Source organism: Perognathus longimembris, chromosome 12 (genome assembly GCF_023159225.1).
Source record: "Perognathus longimembris pacificus isolate PPM17 chromosome 12, ASM2315922v1, whole genome shotgun sequence".
Classification (NCBI taxonomy): domain Eukaryota; kingdom Metazoa; phylum Chordata; class Mammalia; order Rodentia; family Heteromyidae; genus Perognathus; species Perognathus longimembris.
Window position 1 is genome coordinate 419,526 of NC_063172.1, and position 16,538 is coordinate 436,063.

The 16,538-nt window shown below is 59.4% G+C and overlaps 3 protein-coding genes across 4 annotated transcripts; 2 read left to right on the top strand and 1 right to left on the bottom strand.

Moving 5' to 3' along the window:
* Nucleotides 1–356: 356 nt before the first annotated feature.
* Nucleotides 357–15,958, bottom strand: Slc52a2 (solute carrier family 52 member 2). 2 transcript variants are annotated; one of them, XM_048358810.1, is made up of 5 exons: nucleotides 15,937–15,958; nucleotides 2,284–2,430; nucleotides 1,325–2,195; nucleotides 1,041–1,231; nucleotides 357–817 (listed from the first exon to the last, which is right to left on the bottom strand). In XM_048358810.1, exons 2-5 carry the CDS (start codon nucleotides 2,411–2,413, stop codon nucleotides 567–569), a joined length of 1,443 nt encoding a protein of 480 aa, XP_048214767.1. In that variant the 5' UTR covers nucleotides 2,414–2,430; nucleotides 15,937–15,958; the 3' UTR covers nucleotides 357–566. The 2 variants fall into 2 exon arrangements, with proteins under 2 accessions (XP_048214767.1, XP_048214768.1); XM_048358811.1 differs by lacking the exon at nucleotides 15,937–15,958 and having other exon boundaries at nucleotides 357–795; nucleotides 1,108–1,231; nucleotides 2,284–2,451.
* Fbxl6 (F-box and leucine rich repeat protein 6) lies at nucleotides 2,784–5,652 on the top strand. The gene is made up of 9 exons (XM_048358808.1): nucleotides 2,784–3,198; nucleotides 3,349–3,507; nucleotides 3,610–3,673; nucleotides 3,947–4,078; nucleotides 4,153–4,260; nucleotides 4,340–4,453; nucleotides 4,558–4,789; nucleotides 4,879–5,119; nucleotides 5,415–5,652. Exons 1-9 carry the CDS (start codon nucleotides 2,789–2,791, stop codon nucleotides 5,563–5,565), a joined length of 1,611 nt encoding a protein of 536 aa, XP_048214765.1. The 5' UTR covers nucleotides 2,784–2,788; the 3' UTR covers nucleotides 5,566–5,652.
* Tmem249 (transmembrane protein 249) lies at nucleotides 6,146–7,707 on the top strand (the record flags this gene model as incomplete). The annotated part of the gene is made up of 5 exons (XM_048359207.1): nucleotides 6,146–6,425; nucleotides 6,517–6,611; nucleotides 6,715–6,910; nucleotides 7,014–7,099; nucleotides 7,300–7,707. Coding segments are annotated over 5 exons (840 nt in total), but the record flags the coding sequence as incomplete, so codon positions are not given.
* Nucleotides 15,959–16,538: the final 580 nt, after the last annotated feature.

Sequence of the window (16,538 nt, forward strand, 5' to 3'; positions counted from 1 at the left end):
GATATTCCTTAGGCAGACAGCTGGGCAAGCGCTGCCCTTCCTGGGAGCTCAGTGGGTCCCAGCCTAATCATGCCTGAGCCTCAGGCTGCCCTGGAGGTGCTGTAGAGCAGTGGCCCTGCTGCTTGTCACTGACTCTACAGTGGAGCATCAGATTGCCTCTGAGCACTGAGCCTGGACTTGATGTGGGCCCAGGGATCTGGCCTTCCTGTCCTCAGGGCGGTTTTAAGGAGCAATAGGGGGAGCACCCTAGGGCGACACCAGGACCTGTGTGAGCAGCGGGGGAAGAGGGGGGGCTGGATGTCTGCCCAGGAGCTATGCCAGGACCCTGGGAAGTGCTGAGAGGATTAACCACCAACTGAATAAAGACATTTTATTGTGCAAATCCTAGGAAAATGGCAGGGCCAAGCCCCAGCCCCAAACTACCCCTGGCTCCAGGCCTGCTCCTTGGTCCTCACCGGGGCTTGAGATGCCAGGTCTCTTGTGGAGTGTGTGGGGAGGTTTTGAGAGCCGCAGGCACTCAGGCACTGTGCCAGCCTCCAGGAGGAGGTGGGCTGGGCAGAGTGAGCTCACACCTGCCTAGGCTCAGAGGCCACACAGGTCCACACAGTCCTTCCCGCTGTGGAATACACGGTAGATGCTGGTGGGAGGGAACATGGCAACAGCACCAGCCAGGGAGCCCACTTGGATGGCGACACCAGCTGCCAGCAATGCAGACCTGCCTCTACCATGCAGCACAGAGCTGACTGCCACCTTGACATAGGAGAACACACCGGCACACAGCACCCAGGAAAGTACCTGCAGGGAACATCCAACAGCACGGTAACAGGCTGGGAATATGGCCTAGTGGTAGAGTGCTCGTCTCATATACATGAAGCCCTGGGTTCGACTCCTCAGCACCACATATACAGAAAAACCCGGAAGTGGCGCTGTGGCCCAAGTGGCAGAGTGCTAGCCTTGAGCAAAAAGAAGCCAGGGACAGTGCTCAGGCCCTGAGTTCAAGCCCCAGGACTGGCAACAAAAACAAAACCAAACAAACAGCAGGGTAACTATGAAGTGCCCTTGCCCCAGGGCAAGCCCCTTCCCTCTTCCTGTCCCCAACATACTTACCACAAGGACCACACCTGCAGAGGTACCCACTAGGGGAGGGCAGGGACTCAGGACTGCCAGTGTCATCAGGTAGGCCCCAAAGAGCATGCCCAGCACAGAGAGACCACACAGGCCTGCCAGGGACCTGTCAGGAGTGGGCGAAGACTCAGGACTGGCTCAACTAGGTCCCAGCTCCACCCCAAGTTCCTCCCACCAAGGGTCTGTGACCCATGTGCACCTGCAAAGCACAGCCATGGCCAGGAAGCAGGCTAGAGGGTTGGCTGAGCTGCCCAGCACCACAGCCAAATGGTAGGCCAGGCGCCCGTAGGGCAGGCAGGAAAAACTCTGCACGGCAGGCAGCACACCATTAGTCAGTGCATTGGTGATGGCCAGCAGGCCCAGAAGGCAGGCACTTTGGACAGTGAACAGCTGGTGGGCCTTAGGATCCGGTCTGGGGGTGGGGGTGGGGCTCGCCGCCTGGCCCGGTGGCTCCTGTAATGGAGAGGCTTCCTCCTCCTGCTCTGCTCCTGGTGCTGCCATTCGACCGGGGTCTAGGCCCCCTCTGGGCAAAGACGGTGGTGACGGCAGCAGCCACAGAAGACCATGGAAGGCGGCGGCCGAAGTGACCAGAAGGGCAGTCAGTACCCAGAAGAAGGTGCTGGCAGAAAATCGCTCTGGGAAGTTGATGGGAGGCCCAGGGGTGCCATTAACGGGTACCGGTGGGCATTCTAGGCGGCCCACACCCTGAGCCAGGGCCAGCACACAGAGCAGCAGGGCACTGAGACCCTGACCTAGGAAGAAAGACCGCAGGAAGGGAGGAGGCAGGCAGCTCAGGAAGGGCAAGAAAGTGACATTGGAGGCACAGCAGGCCATGGCCAGCACAAACGACAGGGTCAGGAAGGCCACAGAGTGGCGCTGCCCGGCCACGGGGACCACATGATGCCACAGAGGGGCCAGCAGGGCTGCGCCCACCACGCTCAGCCCCTGCACCACCCGGATGGGGACGCGCTCCCCCTGGCCCGGGGCCAGCCGCCTCCACAGGGTCACCACCAGCAGACCCAGGTTCCCCAGCGCCACGAGCACAGAGAGGTACGAAGGGAGACTCCAACCTGCAGGCAGAGGAGGCTGTGTCAGGGCACCGGCTGGGGGGCCGGGGGCGGAGCCGCCCGCCCCGCGGCCCCACCGGGCCCCACTCACCCTCGGGCAGGTCTTTCACCACCACCGGCAGCTCCACCCAGATCCCGTTCACCGCAGCCCACGAGCCCATGCCGAAGAGGGCCACCAGCAGGTGGGTCAGCGCGAGACGGCCCAGCGGGGGCGCGGCCATGGAGCCGGCGGGGGGCCCCCGGGGGGGCGGAACGGAGCCGGGGTCCGGGAGGCCCGGCCGCCGGCGCGCCGCGCGGGGAGGGCGCTCGAGCCGCGGCGGAGGACCCGGCACCCCGCGAGGGGCGTGGCCGGAGGGGGCTCGGCCCGGACGCGCGCCGCCCACCCGGGGCCGCCCTCCCGCCCCGCCGGAGCCTCCCGGCCCCGAACGGCGCGCAGCCTCAGTCCCGGCGCCCCGACGGACGCCCACGCCCGCCCGGCCGGGAAGCGCGGCCGCCGCGGCCCGCCCCGCGGAGGAAGTCCCGCCCCGGAAGTCGCGCCGCGGGGCGGGCGGGAGGCGGCGGCCCCGCCCTGCCTCCGCGCCGCGTCCGGCGCCGCCATGGCTCCCGCCGCCGCCCGGCGGGCCCGGCGCCGACCCCGGGGCGCGCTGCGGGCCGCGGCGCGGAGCCGCTCGGCCGAGGACTGGTGGTGGGACCGGCTGGCGCCCAGCGGCTCCGGGTTCCACCTGATGCAGGCGGACAGCGTGCTGCTCGTCCTGCCGGGGCTCGGGCCCTCGCGAGCGCCCCGGCGCGCCGCGCGCCGCGCCTCCCGGCCGCCGCCGCCCCGGCCGCCCGCGCCCGCCCGGCCCCGGCCCCGGCCCCGGCCCCGGCCCCGGCCCGAGCCCGCGTCGCCGCCCGCGCCGGACCAGGCCCCGGACGCGGGCTGGGGAGATCGCCTTCCCCTGGAAGTCCTGGTGCACATTTTCGGGCTGCTGGTGGCCGCCGACGGGCCCATGCCGTTCCTCGGCAGGTACCGTCCGGCCCCGGCGTGGGGGGGGGCGGGTAGGACCGGGCGAGAGCACCGGGAGCGGGGTCTCGGGCCCTCCCGGGGAGTGGAGGAGTCGCGGGACGGGCGGCGGGCCCCCGGGTCACGCCCCGCCCCCCCCCCGCCCTCCCGCAGGGCCGCGCGCGTGTGCCGCCTCTGGCACCAAGCCGCCTCCCAGCCCACGCTCTGGCACACCGCCACCCTGTCGCCCCCCCTGGCCGGCCGCGCCTCCAAGAGCAGCGTCAAGGCCGAGCAGAAGCTCCTGGCGTCCCTGGAGTGGCTCATGCCCAATCGGTGAGGACCCCCTGTGCCTCCTGGCGCCAGTGTGGGCTGGGGGAGACCGAGTGGAAGGCCTTCGTGGGACCGACTAGTGCCACCGAGCCTTACCATTGCCAGGTTCTCACAGCTCCAGCGGCTGACGCTCATCCACTGGAAGTCTCAGGTGCACCCTGTGTTGAAGGTGAGCACTTAAGGCCACGCCAGCCGTGAATCTGGGCCTATCCAGTACTTCTACGGGTAGCCTCAGAACTGCTCCACAGGAAAGCCTGCTTGCTTATCGGCTCTCCTTTTCTGCTCTCGCCTCCTAGCAAGGAGATGCCGGAGGTAGGCCTGGCACGTGTGGACGCAGGTTAGGGCGGGGGCTGTACAGTGGGGGTGGCTCAGGCCCCCCAGTGTCTCTCCCTGTGGACCTGGCCTGCTTCCACCAACCTCTGTGGCTTCTGTCGTACCACAGCTGGTGAGTGAGTGCTGTCCTCGGCTCACCTTCCTGAAGCTTTCAGATTGCCACAACGTGACTGCCGATACCCTGGTCATGCTGGCCAAAGCCTGCCGCGGGCTCCACAGTCTGGACCTCCAGCACTCCATGGTGAGCCCTGTGCCCCAGGGGGTCCCGAACAAGCCTGGGTGGAAGTGACTGGCACCCCTGTGCTAAGCCCGTAGGTGGATTCCACAGCCGTGGTGAGCTTTTTGGAGGAAGTGGGACCCCGAATGCTCAAGCTGTGGCTGACCTACAGCTCCCAGACAACAGCTATCTTGGGTGCACTGCTGGTAAGTTGGTGCTGGGCACGAGCACAGTTAAGTGCTAAGTTGGGGGCGGCCAGCTGGTAACCTAGGGTGCGCTTTGCAGGGCAGCTGCTGTCCCCACCTCCAAGTCCTGGAGGTGAGCACCGGCATCAACCGCAACAGTACTCCCCTGCAGCTGCCTGTGGAGGCTCTGCAGAAAGGCTGCCCCCAGCTGCAGGTGCGTTGCCTTGTCTCTCGTGTCCGGCAGTCTCTCTGCCCCTATCTCTTTATTTCTTCCCCTCTCACACACACACTTCCTACCTGTAGTCTCCTTGCCCCCAGGTGCTCCGGCTGCTAAACCTGATATGGATGCCCAAGCCTTTTGGGCGAGGGGTGGCTCCGGGACCAGGCTTCCCCCGCCTAGAGGAGCTCTGCCTTGCTGGATCCACCTGTACCTTTGTGAGCAACGAAGTCCTGGGCCGCCTGCTCCGTGGCTCTCCCAGTCTACGCCTTCTTGATCTTCGTGGCTGTGATCGGATCACACCTGCAGGCCTGCACGGTCTTCCTTGTCAGGGTCAGCTCTCCTAGGTGGGGCTGGGCGGCTGGCCTGTGGGGTCCTTGCTTCCCTGTGGCCCACACCTCCTCCTCCTCCTCCCGTTGCAGAGCTAGAGCAGCTGCACCTGGGCCTGTATGGCATGTCCGACCGGCTGACGCTAGCCAAGGAGGGCAGCCCTCTGTTGACCCAGAAATGGCACCACAGTCTCCGAGAACTGGACTTGAGTGGTCAGGGTTTCCATGAGAAGGACCTGGATCAGGCGCTAGCTGCTTTCTCTGGCGCCTCTGTCCCCCCGGCCTTGCGTTGCCTCAACCTCAGAGGCACCCGTGTCACACCCAGCACGGTCAGGTCAGTGATCCTTCCCCTAGTACCATGGGCCCAGTGCTGCTTGCTGCCCTGTCTGCCTGAGGCTCAGTCTTGGTATGCCGCCTTGCTCATGCCTCCAGGGTCAGAGAGAAGAGTGCACACCAGCTGTGCCCTTGCTTGGGTTGGCCTTGGGGATGCCAGGGCTTTGGGCCTATGTAGCCCGTGGGGGACAGGCTAGGTCAAGTGCAGGCAGATGGCTCCCTGTGAGACCTAGCCTTCTGGGGCCTGGGTCTTCTGGGCAGCTGTTGACTTCTCTGTGCCCCGCCTTGGCCCACAGCTCTGTGATCAGCAGCTGCCCTGGCCTACTGTATCTCAACCTGGAGTCCTGCCGATGCCTGCCCAGGGGCCTGAAGCGTGTCTACCGGGGCCTGGAGGAAGTGCAATGGTGTCTGGAGCAACTGCTCACAAGCCCCCCGGCCCCTCGCTAGCTTGGCCTAGGCTTCTGATAGGCCTGCCTCTATGCTTCCCCTGTTTTAGATGTTTGAGCATTTTGTTAATAAAATGTTTCTAGGGATTCTGTGTGGTCCTTGGGTGCAGGTGCTTGGGGCCACTGCCCAGAGGCTGTGTCATGGGGGGGGCGGGGGGACACCAGAGACGCCCAGTCCTGCCGAGCCTGTCCCGTTGCCCGCGCCTCTGATTCCTGCTCCCTGCTTTGAGCCTCGCACTCTGGGACGTTGAGTGAGCTGCTGGAGAGCGTGGAGGGGACAGAGATGGGGTCCGGAGCCCTTACTAATCACCAGGTCTGTGAGGGGCACCTGGCTGCAGCTTGCTCCACAGCGTAGCCCAGTGTAGGCCGGGGTGTCCTGCTGCCCACACTGGATTGAGCCCTGTGAACCGAGCTGTACAGGTGGTGGTCAGTGAGGTAGACTGGCTGGGAAGTGCACCCCCACTAAGGAGGTGTGGTCAACAGAACAGCCCCTTCTAGAATGCATGGTCCAGAACTTCTAGAACCCACTCACAGTCCCGCCTGTTCCGCTGCCTCATTGACCTCCCCCTTGCCCTGTCTGAAGTCTGAGCTTCTTCCTGGCCTGCAGCCCTGGACACTTTATTCTCCCAGGTACAAGGGTGAAGGGCGGCGGGCGGCGGGGTGGCGGGGCAGCAGGGAGCCGGCAGGCTGACCACCTCTGCCTGACCCAGGTTCCCAGAGGTCGGGTTAGTCGCCTGCCCACGACCTTCGTCGGCAAGCGCTTCCAGCTCTGGGCCCTTGGATTCTTCTGCACAGAGCGGCACCTGGCAAAGCGTCTCAAGAACAATAGCTTCTACCCCTTCACACAGCAGCAGCCGGGAGGTGTGCACAGGACAGGGCATTGCCCGGGCCCAGATCGGGGTTGGGGGCGGGGAAGCAGCCATGTCCTCATGCACCTGGTGATACCCCTCAGTGTTTGTGCTCGAGTACTACCTGGACACCATCTGGAAGGGGGCGCTGCTTTTCCTCGTCTGCCTCGCTATAGTCTCCTGCGACTTCTTGAGACAGGTGCGCACTCCAGGCCCACGCCCACAGCCCTCCTTACCTGAGCAGGACGGGTACCCAGTGGCTCCCAGAGCCCGCTGCTGCTCTCAACCCCTGGTGCCCACAGGTGCAGAAGCAGGAGACCTGGTGCTTCCCGGCCTACGGCATGGGTGTGGGCCTGTGGCTCCTGGTCTCCTCCCTGCCTCGGCGTCGCTTGGTGCTGAACCATACCCGTGGCATGTACCACTTCTCCATCCAGGGCCGCACCATTTGTCAGGGGCCCATGCACCTGGTCTACATGCGCATGGCGCTTAGCTCCGATGGTAAAGCCAGGGATGGGAGGGGGAGAGTGGGGAGGGTAGACAGGCCATCCCGCTGCCCCCCGACCCCCGCCACCTTGCAGCTGAGTTTCTCACCCTTGGACAGCTTATGGAAGGTGCTTCTTCCAGCTGGTCCTGTGCGGCCACAAGCTGGAGCCTCTGGTGCTGGTGCAGCTGTCTGAGCACTACGAGGTGAGTCCCGCCACTCTTACTTGCATGCTACTGCTTGGGGTCTATGGATGGGACCATTTGCACACAGAGGGTGAACACCGGCCTTGGCCAGGGCCTCCATCCTGAAGGTGGTGGGGAAGGGCCATGGAAGTTAGAGGAAGGGAGGCTAAGGGTGTGCTGGCTGGGGCCTGAGGGAGACCTGGCTGCCACCTTCCCCACAGCAATTGGAGTACCTGGGCCGTCATATGGCCCAGAAACTCAACATTAACTACTTCGACTACCTGGTGACGTCCTACCGGCACGTAGTCCGTCACTGGCCGCTGGGGGCCGGCTTTAGCCCGGGCATTGTGCAGCGCAAGACACGCATCTACGAAAAGCCAAGCACCTCAGAGCTGGAAGTGTGACCCTTGCACCTGAGCCTGCCTTTCCCCTCCCCCTGCCCTTCCCCTCCACCCAGCCTGTGCGCTCTTCTACCCCCCATCTGGGGGCTGCCTGCCGGCAAATCCCACCCACGGTCTTCCTCTCACTAAAGTTGCTTCTGGCATCTAGCCAAGTCTTATTTGTTTTTGTTTGGGAAGGGGACCTTTCCAGGCATCATCAGATCTGGAGCCAGTGTCCTCCAAGGGGTCCTAAGCCAAAGCCCTGGACAGGAAGCTTCTGGCAGTGCTGTGAGGTCGTGACCCAGGCAAAGGACAGCACTGGGTGCAGAGGCAGAGGGGAGCCCTCAGAGGGAGTCCAGGAGAGGGAGAAGGTACTCTGCACATGTCAGGAGGAGAGGGAGAAAATGCCAAAGAAACTCAATGCAGAGAAACATGACAGCTGGCAGGATCAAGCTCTTGTCTGATCACCTTTATTTTATTTATTTTTGTCAGTCGTGGGGTTTGAACTCCAGGCCTGTGTGCTGTCCCTGAGCTCTTCAGCTCAAGGCTAGTGTTCTACCACTTGAGCCACAGTGCTACTTCAGGTTTTCTGGTGGCTAAATAGAGATGTATCTCAGAGACTTTCCTGCCCAGGCTGGCTTTGAACCGAGATCCTCAGATTTCAGCCTCCTGAGTAGCTAGGATTACAGGCGTGAGCCATGTGCGCCCAGTGTGATCACCTTTTTTTTTTTTTTTTTTTTTGCCAGTCCTGGGCCTTGGACTCAGGGCCTGAGCACTGTCCTTGGCTTCTTCCCGCTCAAGGCTAGCACTCTGCCACTTGAGCCACAGCGCCGCTTCTGGCCGTTTTCTGTATATGTGGTGCTGGGGAATTGAACCTAGGGCCTCGTGTATCCGAGGCAGGCACTCTTGCCGCTAGGCTATATCCCCAGCCCCAGTGTGATCACCTTTAAAGGCAAATTGGTATGCGGTTGGGAATGATAAAACACTGTGTGTGTGTGTGTGTGTGTGTGTGAGAGCGTGTGTGAGCGTGAGCACATGCATGTGCTGGTAACGGGACTTGAACTTGGCTGAGTGCTCTGTTTTGGCCTTTTCACTCAAAGCTGGTGCTCTACCACTTGAGTTACACCTTCACTTCTTGCTTTTTTTTTTTTTTTTTTTCAGATTAATTGGAGATGGGTCTCATGGACTTTTCTGCCAAGGCTGGCTTTGAACACCCATCTCCAGATCCCAGCCTCCTGAGTAGCTAGGCTGGAAGGCATGAACCACCAGCACCCAACTACAATAGGCATTTATTATGAAGTAGGTGCCAGAATATTTGTAGGAATAAGATTCTTGGCTGGACAGAAAGGAGGGCTAGCTAGATGTACAGCTGGGGCTGTATGTTCTGCTTGTCCTTATTTCTTCCTTAGCAAAGAATTCCCTGTTTAGTTAGGTGCATGGTCACATAGAATAAACTGCACTTCACAGTCTGCTGTGGATCCACATAGGTGGTGATTTGAACATTCCTGGCCAAAACAGTATAGTAATCTGTATGGTTTCAAATAGTGTCTATAAAGGAGAAGGTGCTGGGAATATGGCCTAGTGGCAAGAGAGCCTGCCTCGTATACATGAAGCCCTGGGTTCAATTCCCCAGTACCACAGAAGTGGCGCTGTGGCTCAAGTGGCAGAGTGCTAGCCTTGAGCAAAAGGAAGCCAGGGACAGTGCTCAGGCCCTGAGTCCAAGGCCCAGGACTGGCCAAAAAAATGTATATAACGCTATAAGGGAGAAGGTTGCCTTCTGTCATTTGTTTTGTTGATTGGAACACACCCACAATGACTGGGGCCGAAGCAGTCATTTTGAACCATGAGGCAGAATACATATGCTGAAGATAGAGGGATGAGTCAGGTGCTGGTGGCTTGTGCCTACAATCATCGATACTCAGTAGACTGAGATCTGAGGACCAGTGTTCACAGCCAAGCCCCAGCAGGAAAGCCTGTGAGACTCATAGTAAGTTAACCACCAGAAAGCCACAAGTGGAGGTGTGACTCACATAGCAGAATGCTGGTGTTGAGTGAAAAAGCTCAGGGGCAGTACCCAGGCCCTTAGCCGTTCCCCTAAGAATCCTGAGTGGTTCACAGTGGTCACTCCTTTTCTACAAGAGGAAAACAACAAGTTAAGCTGTTACTTGGGATTTCCTGACACTTCTGCCAAGCCTGATTCTGACTTGCAAGGTTTTTAAGCTTAAAGGTGAAGTGGGACAGTGGTTTTGCGTTTTTCAGTACTGGAGTTTGAGCTCAAGGCTCATGATCGCCGGGCAGGCATTCTGCTACTTGAGCACTTAGCCGTGCCTTCAACCGTTTATCGCGGTGGGTGTCCCAGGCTTTCCCAGGGCAGGCCTCAGACCCTCCAGCCTTCGTCTTCTCAGTAGCTTGAACAGACACGTCACCTCCTCACCTGGAGTGTCGCTTAAGATGGGGGTCTCAGTAACTTTTTTGTGTATGCCAGTACTGGGACTTGAACTCAGAGCCTGGATACTGTCCCTGAGCCTCTGTGCTCAAGGCTAGCATTCTAGCACTTTGAGCCATAGCTCCATTTCCAACTTTGGTAGTTAGTTGGAGCTAAGAGTCTCATAGACTTACCTGCCTGCACTGGCTTTGGACTGGGATCCTCAGCTCTCAGCCTCCTGAGTAGCTAGGATTACAGGTGTGAGCCACCCAGCACCCAGCTCGTCCCTTCTCCCACTTCCAGGGGCCTCAATAGCTTCACCCATGCTAGCACTGAGCCATGGTCTTCATAATCTCTATCTCTGGAGTAGCTGGGCTTTATAGGCAAGCATAAGCTGTTATATCCAGCCAAGAGGTTTTTCAGGGCTGGGCATGTGCCTTAGTGGTAGAATGCTTGCCTAGCATGCATGTAGCACTGGGCTTGGTTCCTCAGTACCATATACACAGCAAAAGCTGGAAGTGTCCTGTGGCTCAAGTGGACTAGCAGAGGGAAATAACAAAACAAAGCTGTACCAGGAGTATTCAGTAGACACTGTTGAAAATGAACTATACAACTTGTGGGTGGTAAGGATGGGAGGGAAAAGTTGAGACAGGAAGGAAAGGGGCAACGTTGTCCCAAAAGAAAAATACACTCTTGCCAAGTGCTGGTGCTCATGCCTGTAATCCTAGCTACTCAGGAAGCTGAGCTGAGGATCTCAGTTCAAAGCCAGCCTGGGAAGAAAAGTCCTGTGAGACTCTTACCTTCAATTAACTACCAGAAAACTGGAACTAGAGCAGTGGCTCAAGTGGCACTACCTTTGAGCTGAAGAGTTAAGGAACAGTGCCCAGACTCAGAGTTCAAGCCCCATGAGTGACCAAAAATAAATAAAATACACACTCACACACACACTTTACATGACTAGTGTAACTGTAACCCTTCTGTATGTCACCTTTTTATTATATATTATTTAAAATTTAAATTTTTTTTTTGCTAGTCCTGGGGCTTGGACTCAGGGCCTGAGCACCGTCTCTGGCTTCTTTTTGCTCAAGGCTAGCACTCTGCCACTTGAGTCACAGTGCCACTTCCAGCTTTTTTCTGTATATGTGGTGCTGGGGAATTGAACCCAGGGCTTCATGTATAGGAGGCAAGCACCCTGTCACTAGGCCATATTCCCAGCCCCTTAATTATTTTTTAAAAAATAAATTAAAAAAAATAAAGACGGCTCTGAAAGCTGGGTGGCGGTGTCTCCCACCTGTACTCCTGGCTACTCAGGAGGCTGAGATCTGAGAGTCGAGGTTTGAAGCCAATCTGGGCAGAAAAGTTCCCATGGAACTCTTATCTCCAGTTAACCACCAGAAAACGGGAAGTGGCGCTGTGGCTCAGGGAGCGTGCCCAGGCCCTGAGTTCAAGCCCCACAGCCGACCAAGAAAATGATGAAAGGCTGTGAAGTGTTCTTTTCACCGAATAGGAGAGTCTGTGGGCAAGGAGTGATGTCCACGTGAGGTGGGCCAGGAAGGGGCGCTGAGGCCATGCCCCGGGCAGGACTCCTGTGTCCACAGGGCTAGACACTGAGCTAGGACAGCGTTACCAGGGTGCCCATGAAACCCCAGCTGGAAAGGCAGAGGGAGGACATTGGATGGAGGGCCTTCAGTCTAACATTGCTGCTTCAGCAGCTACTCTAAATGCAGACTTAAAACAGCAATGATATCCCTCATGACCTTGTGAGTCGGCCGGGCTCAGCTGGGCAGGTCCACTTCATCTGTGTAGCCGGGGTCTCTGGTGTGGCTGCACCAGCTGGGAACTTGGTGGGGGTGACAAGATGACCTCCCACCCTCCAGGGCCTCTTTCCAAGTGTCAGCTCATCATTCAGCAGGCCCCCAGCTGCTGTCCTGCGGAGAAGTGAAATGAGGACCAGCCCCGTGGTGTGACAGGAGGACCACCGGGCCCTGCAGGCCTTCCGCTGTGTCTCTGTGCTGGTGTCTGGCTGGACAGCAAGTCACACCGAAAAGCCGGCATTAGTATTGAGGGGCTGGCGGAGGGCAAGCCCTGCAGGGTAGAGAGCTGGGCTACAGTTCACCTGTGGGCTTCTCCCACTGCAGAGTACAGAGCCCTCCGGGGACCCCCCAACTTCTCACCTCACTGCAGTTCTGCAATCATGCCACTCATGGACACACGTGATCTTCAGGTGCAGCCTTCCTGTAGGGCCTTCAGGTATAGAGTCCCCTGGGCTCTGAGCAAGCATCTTCCCTGCACACACTACACTACAAACAGAGATGGAGTCTCTTCAGTGGCACTTCTGTGTCATCGTGGAGAGAGGGCGTATGGGAATGGCTTGCAAAGAACAGTTCCAAAGAAGAAAAGGCTGACTTGATGGTGTGGGCCCTCCTGGTAGATGCCCCCTTGGTCAGGTGAACAAAGTAGACATCAGCGGTGATTAGTCACAGCACTGTCCTTAGCCCCATGCTCTAGTGTGCTGTATACAAGACTGCACCATTCCTATGGTCTTCACTCCCTCCAAGCCCCGTACTCTTCATCAGAAGAGGGCAGTAGGGAAACCCTACCTGAAGGACTTCCTACAAAATTGAGCATTGGGCTGGGGATATAGCCTAGTGGCAAGAGTGCCTGCCTCGGATACACGAGGCCCTAGGTTCGATTCCCCAGCACCACATATACAGAAAACGGCCAGAAGCGGCACTGTGGCTCAAGTGGCAGAGTGCTAGCCTTGAGCGGGAAGAAGCCAGGGACAGTGCTCAGGCCCTGAGTCCAAGGCCCAGGACTGGCAAAAAAAAAAAAAAAAAAAAAAAAAACACAAAAACAAAATTGAGCATTACTCCTTGAAACACCAAGGTAATGAAAAGCAAGGAAAGATAGCAGCCAGGTGCCGTGGCTCACATCTGTAATGCTGTTACTCGGGAAGCTGAAATCTGAGGATCACCTCTCAAAGCCAGCCCACATAGGAAAGTCCATGAGACTAATCTCTACCCTTCAGAATGCCAAAAGAGAAGCTGTGGGTCATGTGATTGAACCCTAGCCTTGAGTAAAAAAGCAAGAGCCCAAGGTCATGAGTTCAAGCCTCAGGACCACCACAAAAACAAAACCGGGTAGGTTTTCTATAAATCAAATGAAAAACAAAACAAAAACCTCCATTAAGTAACATCCAAACCTGGATCCTTAGGATTCCAGAATCTTTTTTTTTTTTACCTCCCAGTTATGGAGCTTGAATTTAGGGCCTGGGCGCTGTCCCTAAGCTTTTCTGCTCATGGCCAGCACACTACCACTTTGAGCCACAGCTCTACCTCTAGTTTTCTGGCGGCTAATTGGAGATAAGTGTCTCACAGACTTCCCTTCCCAGGCTGGCTTCAAACCATCATCCTCAGAGGCACTTCCTGAGTAGCTAGGATGACAAGTGTGAGCCACCAGTGCCTGGCAACCAGATTCTTTCATAACCCAACTGGCCTAAAATGGGCTGCGTAGTATAAGCTGGCCTCATTCTTTTGATCCTCTGCCTCAGTTTTCCAAAAGTTTCCATCATCATACTCAACTTCTTCATAGGTGCTCTGTGTGTGTGTGTGTGTGTGTGTGTGTGTGTGTGTGTGTGTGTGTAAGACAGTAGTGGGGCTTAAATTCTGCCCTTCCAGCTTGTCACTCCCCTACCCCCCGCCTCATGGCTGGCTTGCCGCTTGAACCATGCCTCTACTTCCAGCTTTTTGCTGGTTAATTGAAGATTATCTAAGATTTCTTGGGCTGGCTTGGAACTTTGATTCTCAAATCTCGGCTCCCTAAGTAGCTAGGATTATAGGCATGAGCTACTAGTGCCTGGTTCAGAGAAATGGTTCTTACTCTAAAAATACTTCTCAACATGGAAAATCCTATGTGGAAAAAGTTTTCTTCAGGTTTTCCTTGAAAAGTGAAAAGTTCTCTCTTTAGCTCATCTCTCTTGCAACATTACTCAATGCTGAAGGAATCTAGGGGTTGCAGGTGTGGGTGTGATAGAGCACTTGTCTAGAATGTGCTAGATCCTTGGTTCCATTCCCAGCACTGAAAAAAAAAATCTATAAGATCTTTAGGAAAGCACTGTTCCTTACTTGGGCCTATACATTAACTAAAAGCAGGAACAGTTCTACTTTCTTTCCTTTTTTTGGTTTCTCTAAGTCATGAGGGTTGATCTCAAGTCCTAGGCACTGTCCCTGAGCTCTTCTGCTCAAGGCTAGGACTCTACCCTACCACTTTGACCCATAGCCTTACTTCCGTTTTTGTTTTTTTGCCAGTCGTGGGGCTTGAACTCAGGGCCTTGGCACTGTTCCTTAGTGTCTTTTGCTCAAGTCTACCTACCACTCTACCACTTGAGCCACAATGCCACAATAGCTTCCTCCACCTTCTTGTCATAATCCAATTCCTCATTTTCTGCCCATCACCTCCTCTCCTCTGGGCTGGACCCTTCAGTCCAGGCTCTCCACGGATTCCCTAGGTAGAACTCAAGGGCAAGGACAGGACCACTGAGCCTCAGTGTGGGAGCAGTAGGTGCTTTGGCTTTGTTGTATTTGGGAACACAGTGGGGGAAGGAGGGACTCCCCATAGACCTTTCTGCAACATGGAGTCTGAACATGGGTAGAGAGGGTTGGAACAGAAACAGAGAGAGACTACAGGTCACAGGATGGAACTTCCAACCAGGAATGGATAAGGGAGGGACTGGGCAGAGCAGCAAACCGAACCAGGGAAGTGGAAGAGGCCTTCAGAGGTCCCTCTGGATGCCCTAGGAGGCCAAGCACAAACAGCTCCCAGAACATCCATGGACGGCTTCCTCTGCTGCAACAAAGCCTTGAAAGCCCTAGTTTTCAGTGGGAGACCCAAGAGGTCCCTGAGTGGAAAAAAATCTGAAGCGTCAAAAGCTGTCCTTCCCCAGATTCTCCCGGCTGGACCAGGCCAGGGTGTCACCCTGAACTCAGATGCTCTGAGAGGCAAGCGGTCTGGGGAGGAGGATGCTCACAGGGAGGTGAGGAGGGAAGGCCCAGGTAATTGTGCCTAGACCACATGTGTTCTCTGCACGGGGGCGCGTGTGGACTGATGGCCAAGGGCCTGGATCCAGCTGCCCCTGCCCACTGGGTGCCCCCCTGGGAGAAGGGAGGCTGCGCCATCCATTGGAGCAAGAGCGAGCCTTGCCCAAATGGTCCTCTTGGGAGCAGCCCCTGGCCATGGGGCACATGTGTCTGCGCTCTACATTCTTCTGTCAAGGGAGTTGGGGGCCAAAGGGGAAGACGGACAAAGAGAGGCAGGGATGTGAGCAGGGAGAGGGGAGGAGAGATCAGATGAAGAGCTGGAGGAATGAAATGAGCTCAGGGTGACGGAGCACTGGGACCTGGGGCAGAGTAGGAGAATGGGAGGGCCAGAGTGGCCAAGTACCCGGGTAGAGCGACCCCCGAGAGACCGGGAGACCGGGACCCGGGGAAACTGGAAAGACGGGGCTGGGGTCGCGGGCAGAGCCAGGCAGCGAGCAGCGCGCGCTGACGGGGGGGGGGGGGGGGGGAGGACCCGTGCGCGGCCAGTCCTGCCCGCGCCCTGGGGGTGCGCAGGGCAATTAGGCCTGGTTCCAGATGCGCCCCCCCCACCCCGCAATCAAAATGCTAATTGGCCCCCACGCCTCCGGCTGCGCCTCGGCGCGCGTCCCCCCGGGAGCCCAGACAAGGGGCCCGGCCCGGAGACCCCCGCCCCCACCGCGCGCCGGGCCGGCTGCGGCGGCGCGATAAGGGGGCGGCCGCGCCCGCCTCGCCCCCGGGGAGCGTCTGCCACGCGACGCGGACGCCGGGCCCGGCCAGGCCGCGGCGGGCGGCGGGGTCCCCGCGCCTCCCCGCGGGGCGCCGCCGGGGCCCGGGCAGCGGCTGCTGGAGCGGGAGGGCGCGGGCCCGGGCGGCGAGGCGCTGAGGTCAGCACGGCCGCCCGCGGGCGCGCCTCCCGGGCCCGCACAAGGTCACCGCGCCGCCGCGCGCGCGCCCGCCCCCCCCCCCCCCGGGGCCGCCTCCGGGCCGCGGGCCGCCGCGCGGGGCCGGGCGGGGGAGGGGACAATGGCGGCGCCCGGCCCTCAGGGGGGCCCGAGGCCCCCGCGCGCGGCCATTGTGCGGCCCGGGCCCCCGCGCCCGCCATTGGCCGCCGGTCCTGACGTCACGCGGCTGCGAACGCCGGGCGGGCGGGCGGGCGGCCCGGGGAAGGCCTGTCCGCCCGGTCGCGGGGCCGCCGCGGCCGCGGAAGGGCGGGAACCACCCCGGGCGCCGAGTTTCTGGAGCGGGGCATGGCAGTCCCCCTCACCCCGCCGCGCCACGCCGCGCGCCCCAGACCCGCCCCGGCGGGGGGGCAGCGGGCCGGGGGCCCGTGCGGCGGGCGCGGGGTCGCCCGGGGTGACCGAGGCACCGGCACTGCGGCACGGAGCGCACGCGGCGCGTCCTCGCTGCGCTTCCGCCGCCTCAGCACGGGCGGCTCGGCCGCGGCCCAGCCCCCGCCGCCCGGCCTCGGCCCCGGCCGCCGGGCCCCGAAGGGGGTCCGCCTGCGTGCGTTCCCACGGGCGACCCCGAGCCGGGGGGTGCGTGGGCGCCAGGCCGCTTCCCGTTGCCCCCCGCGCGCCCGC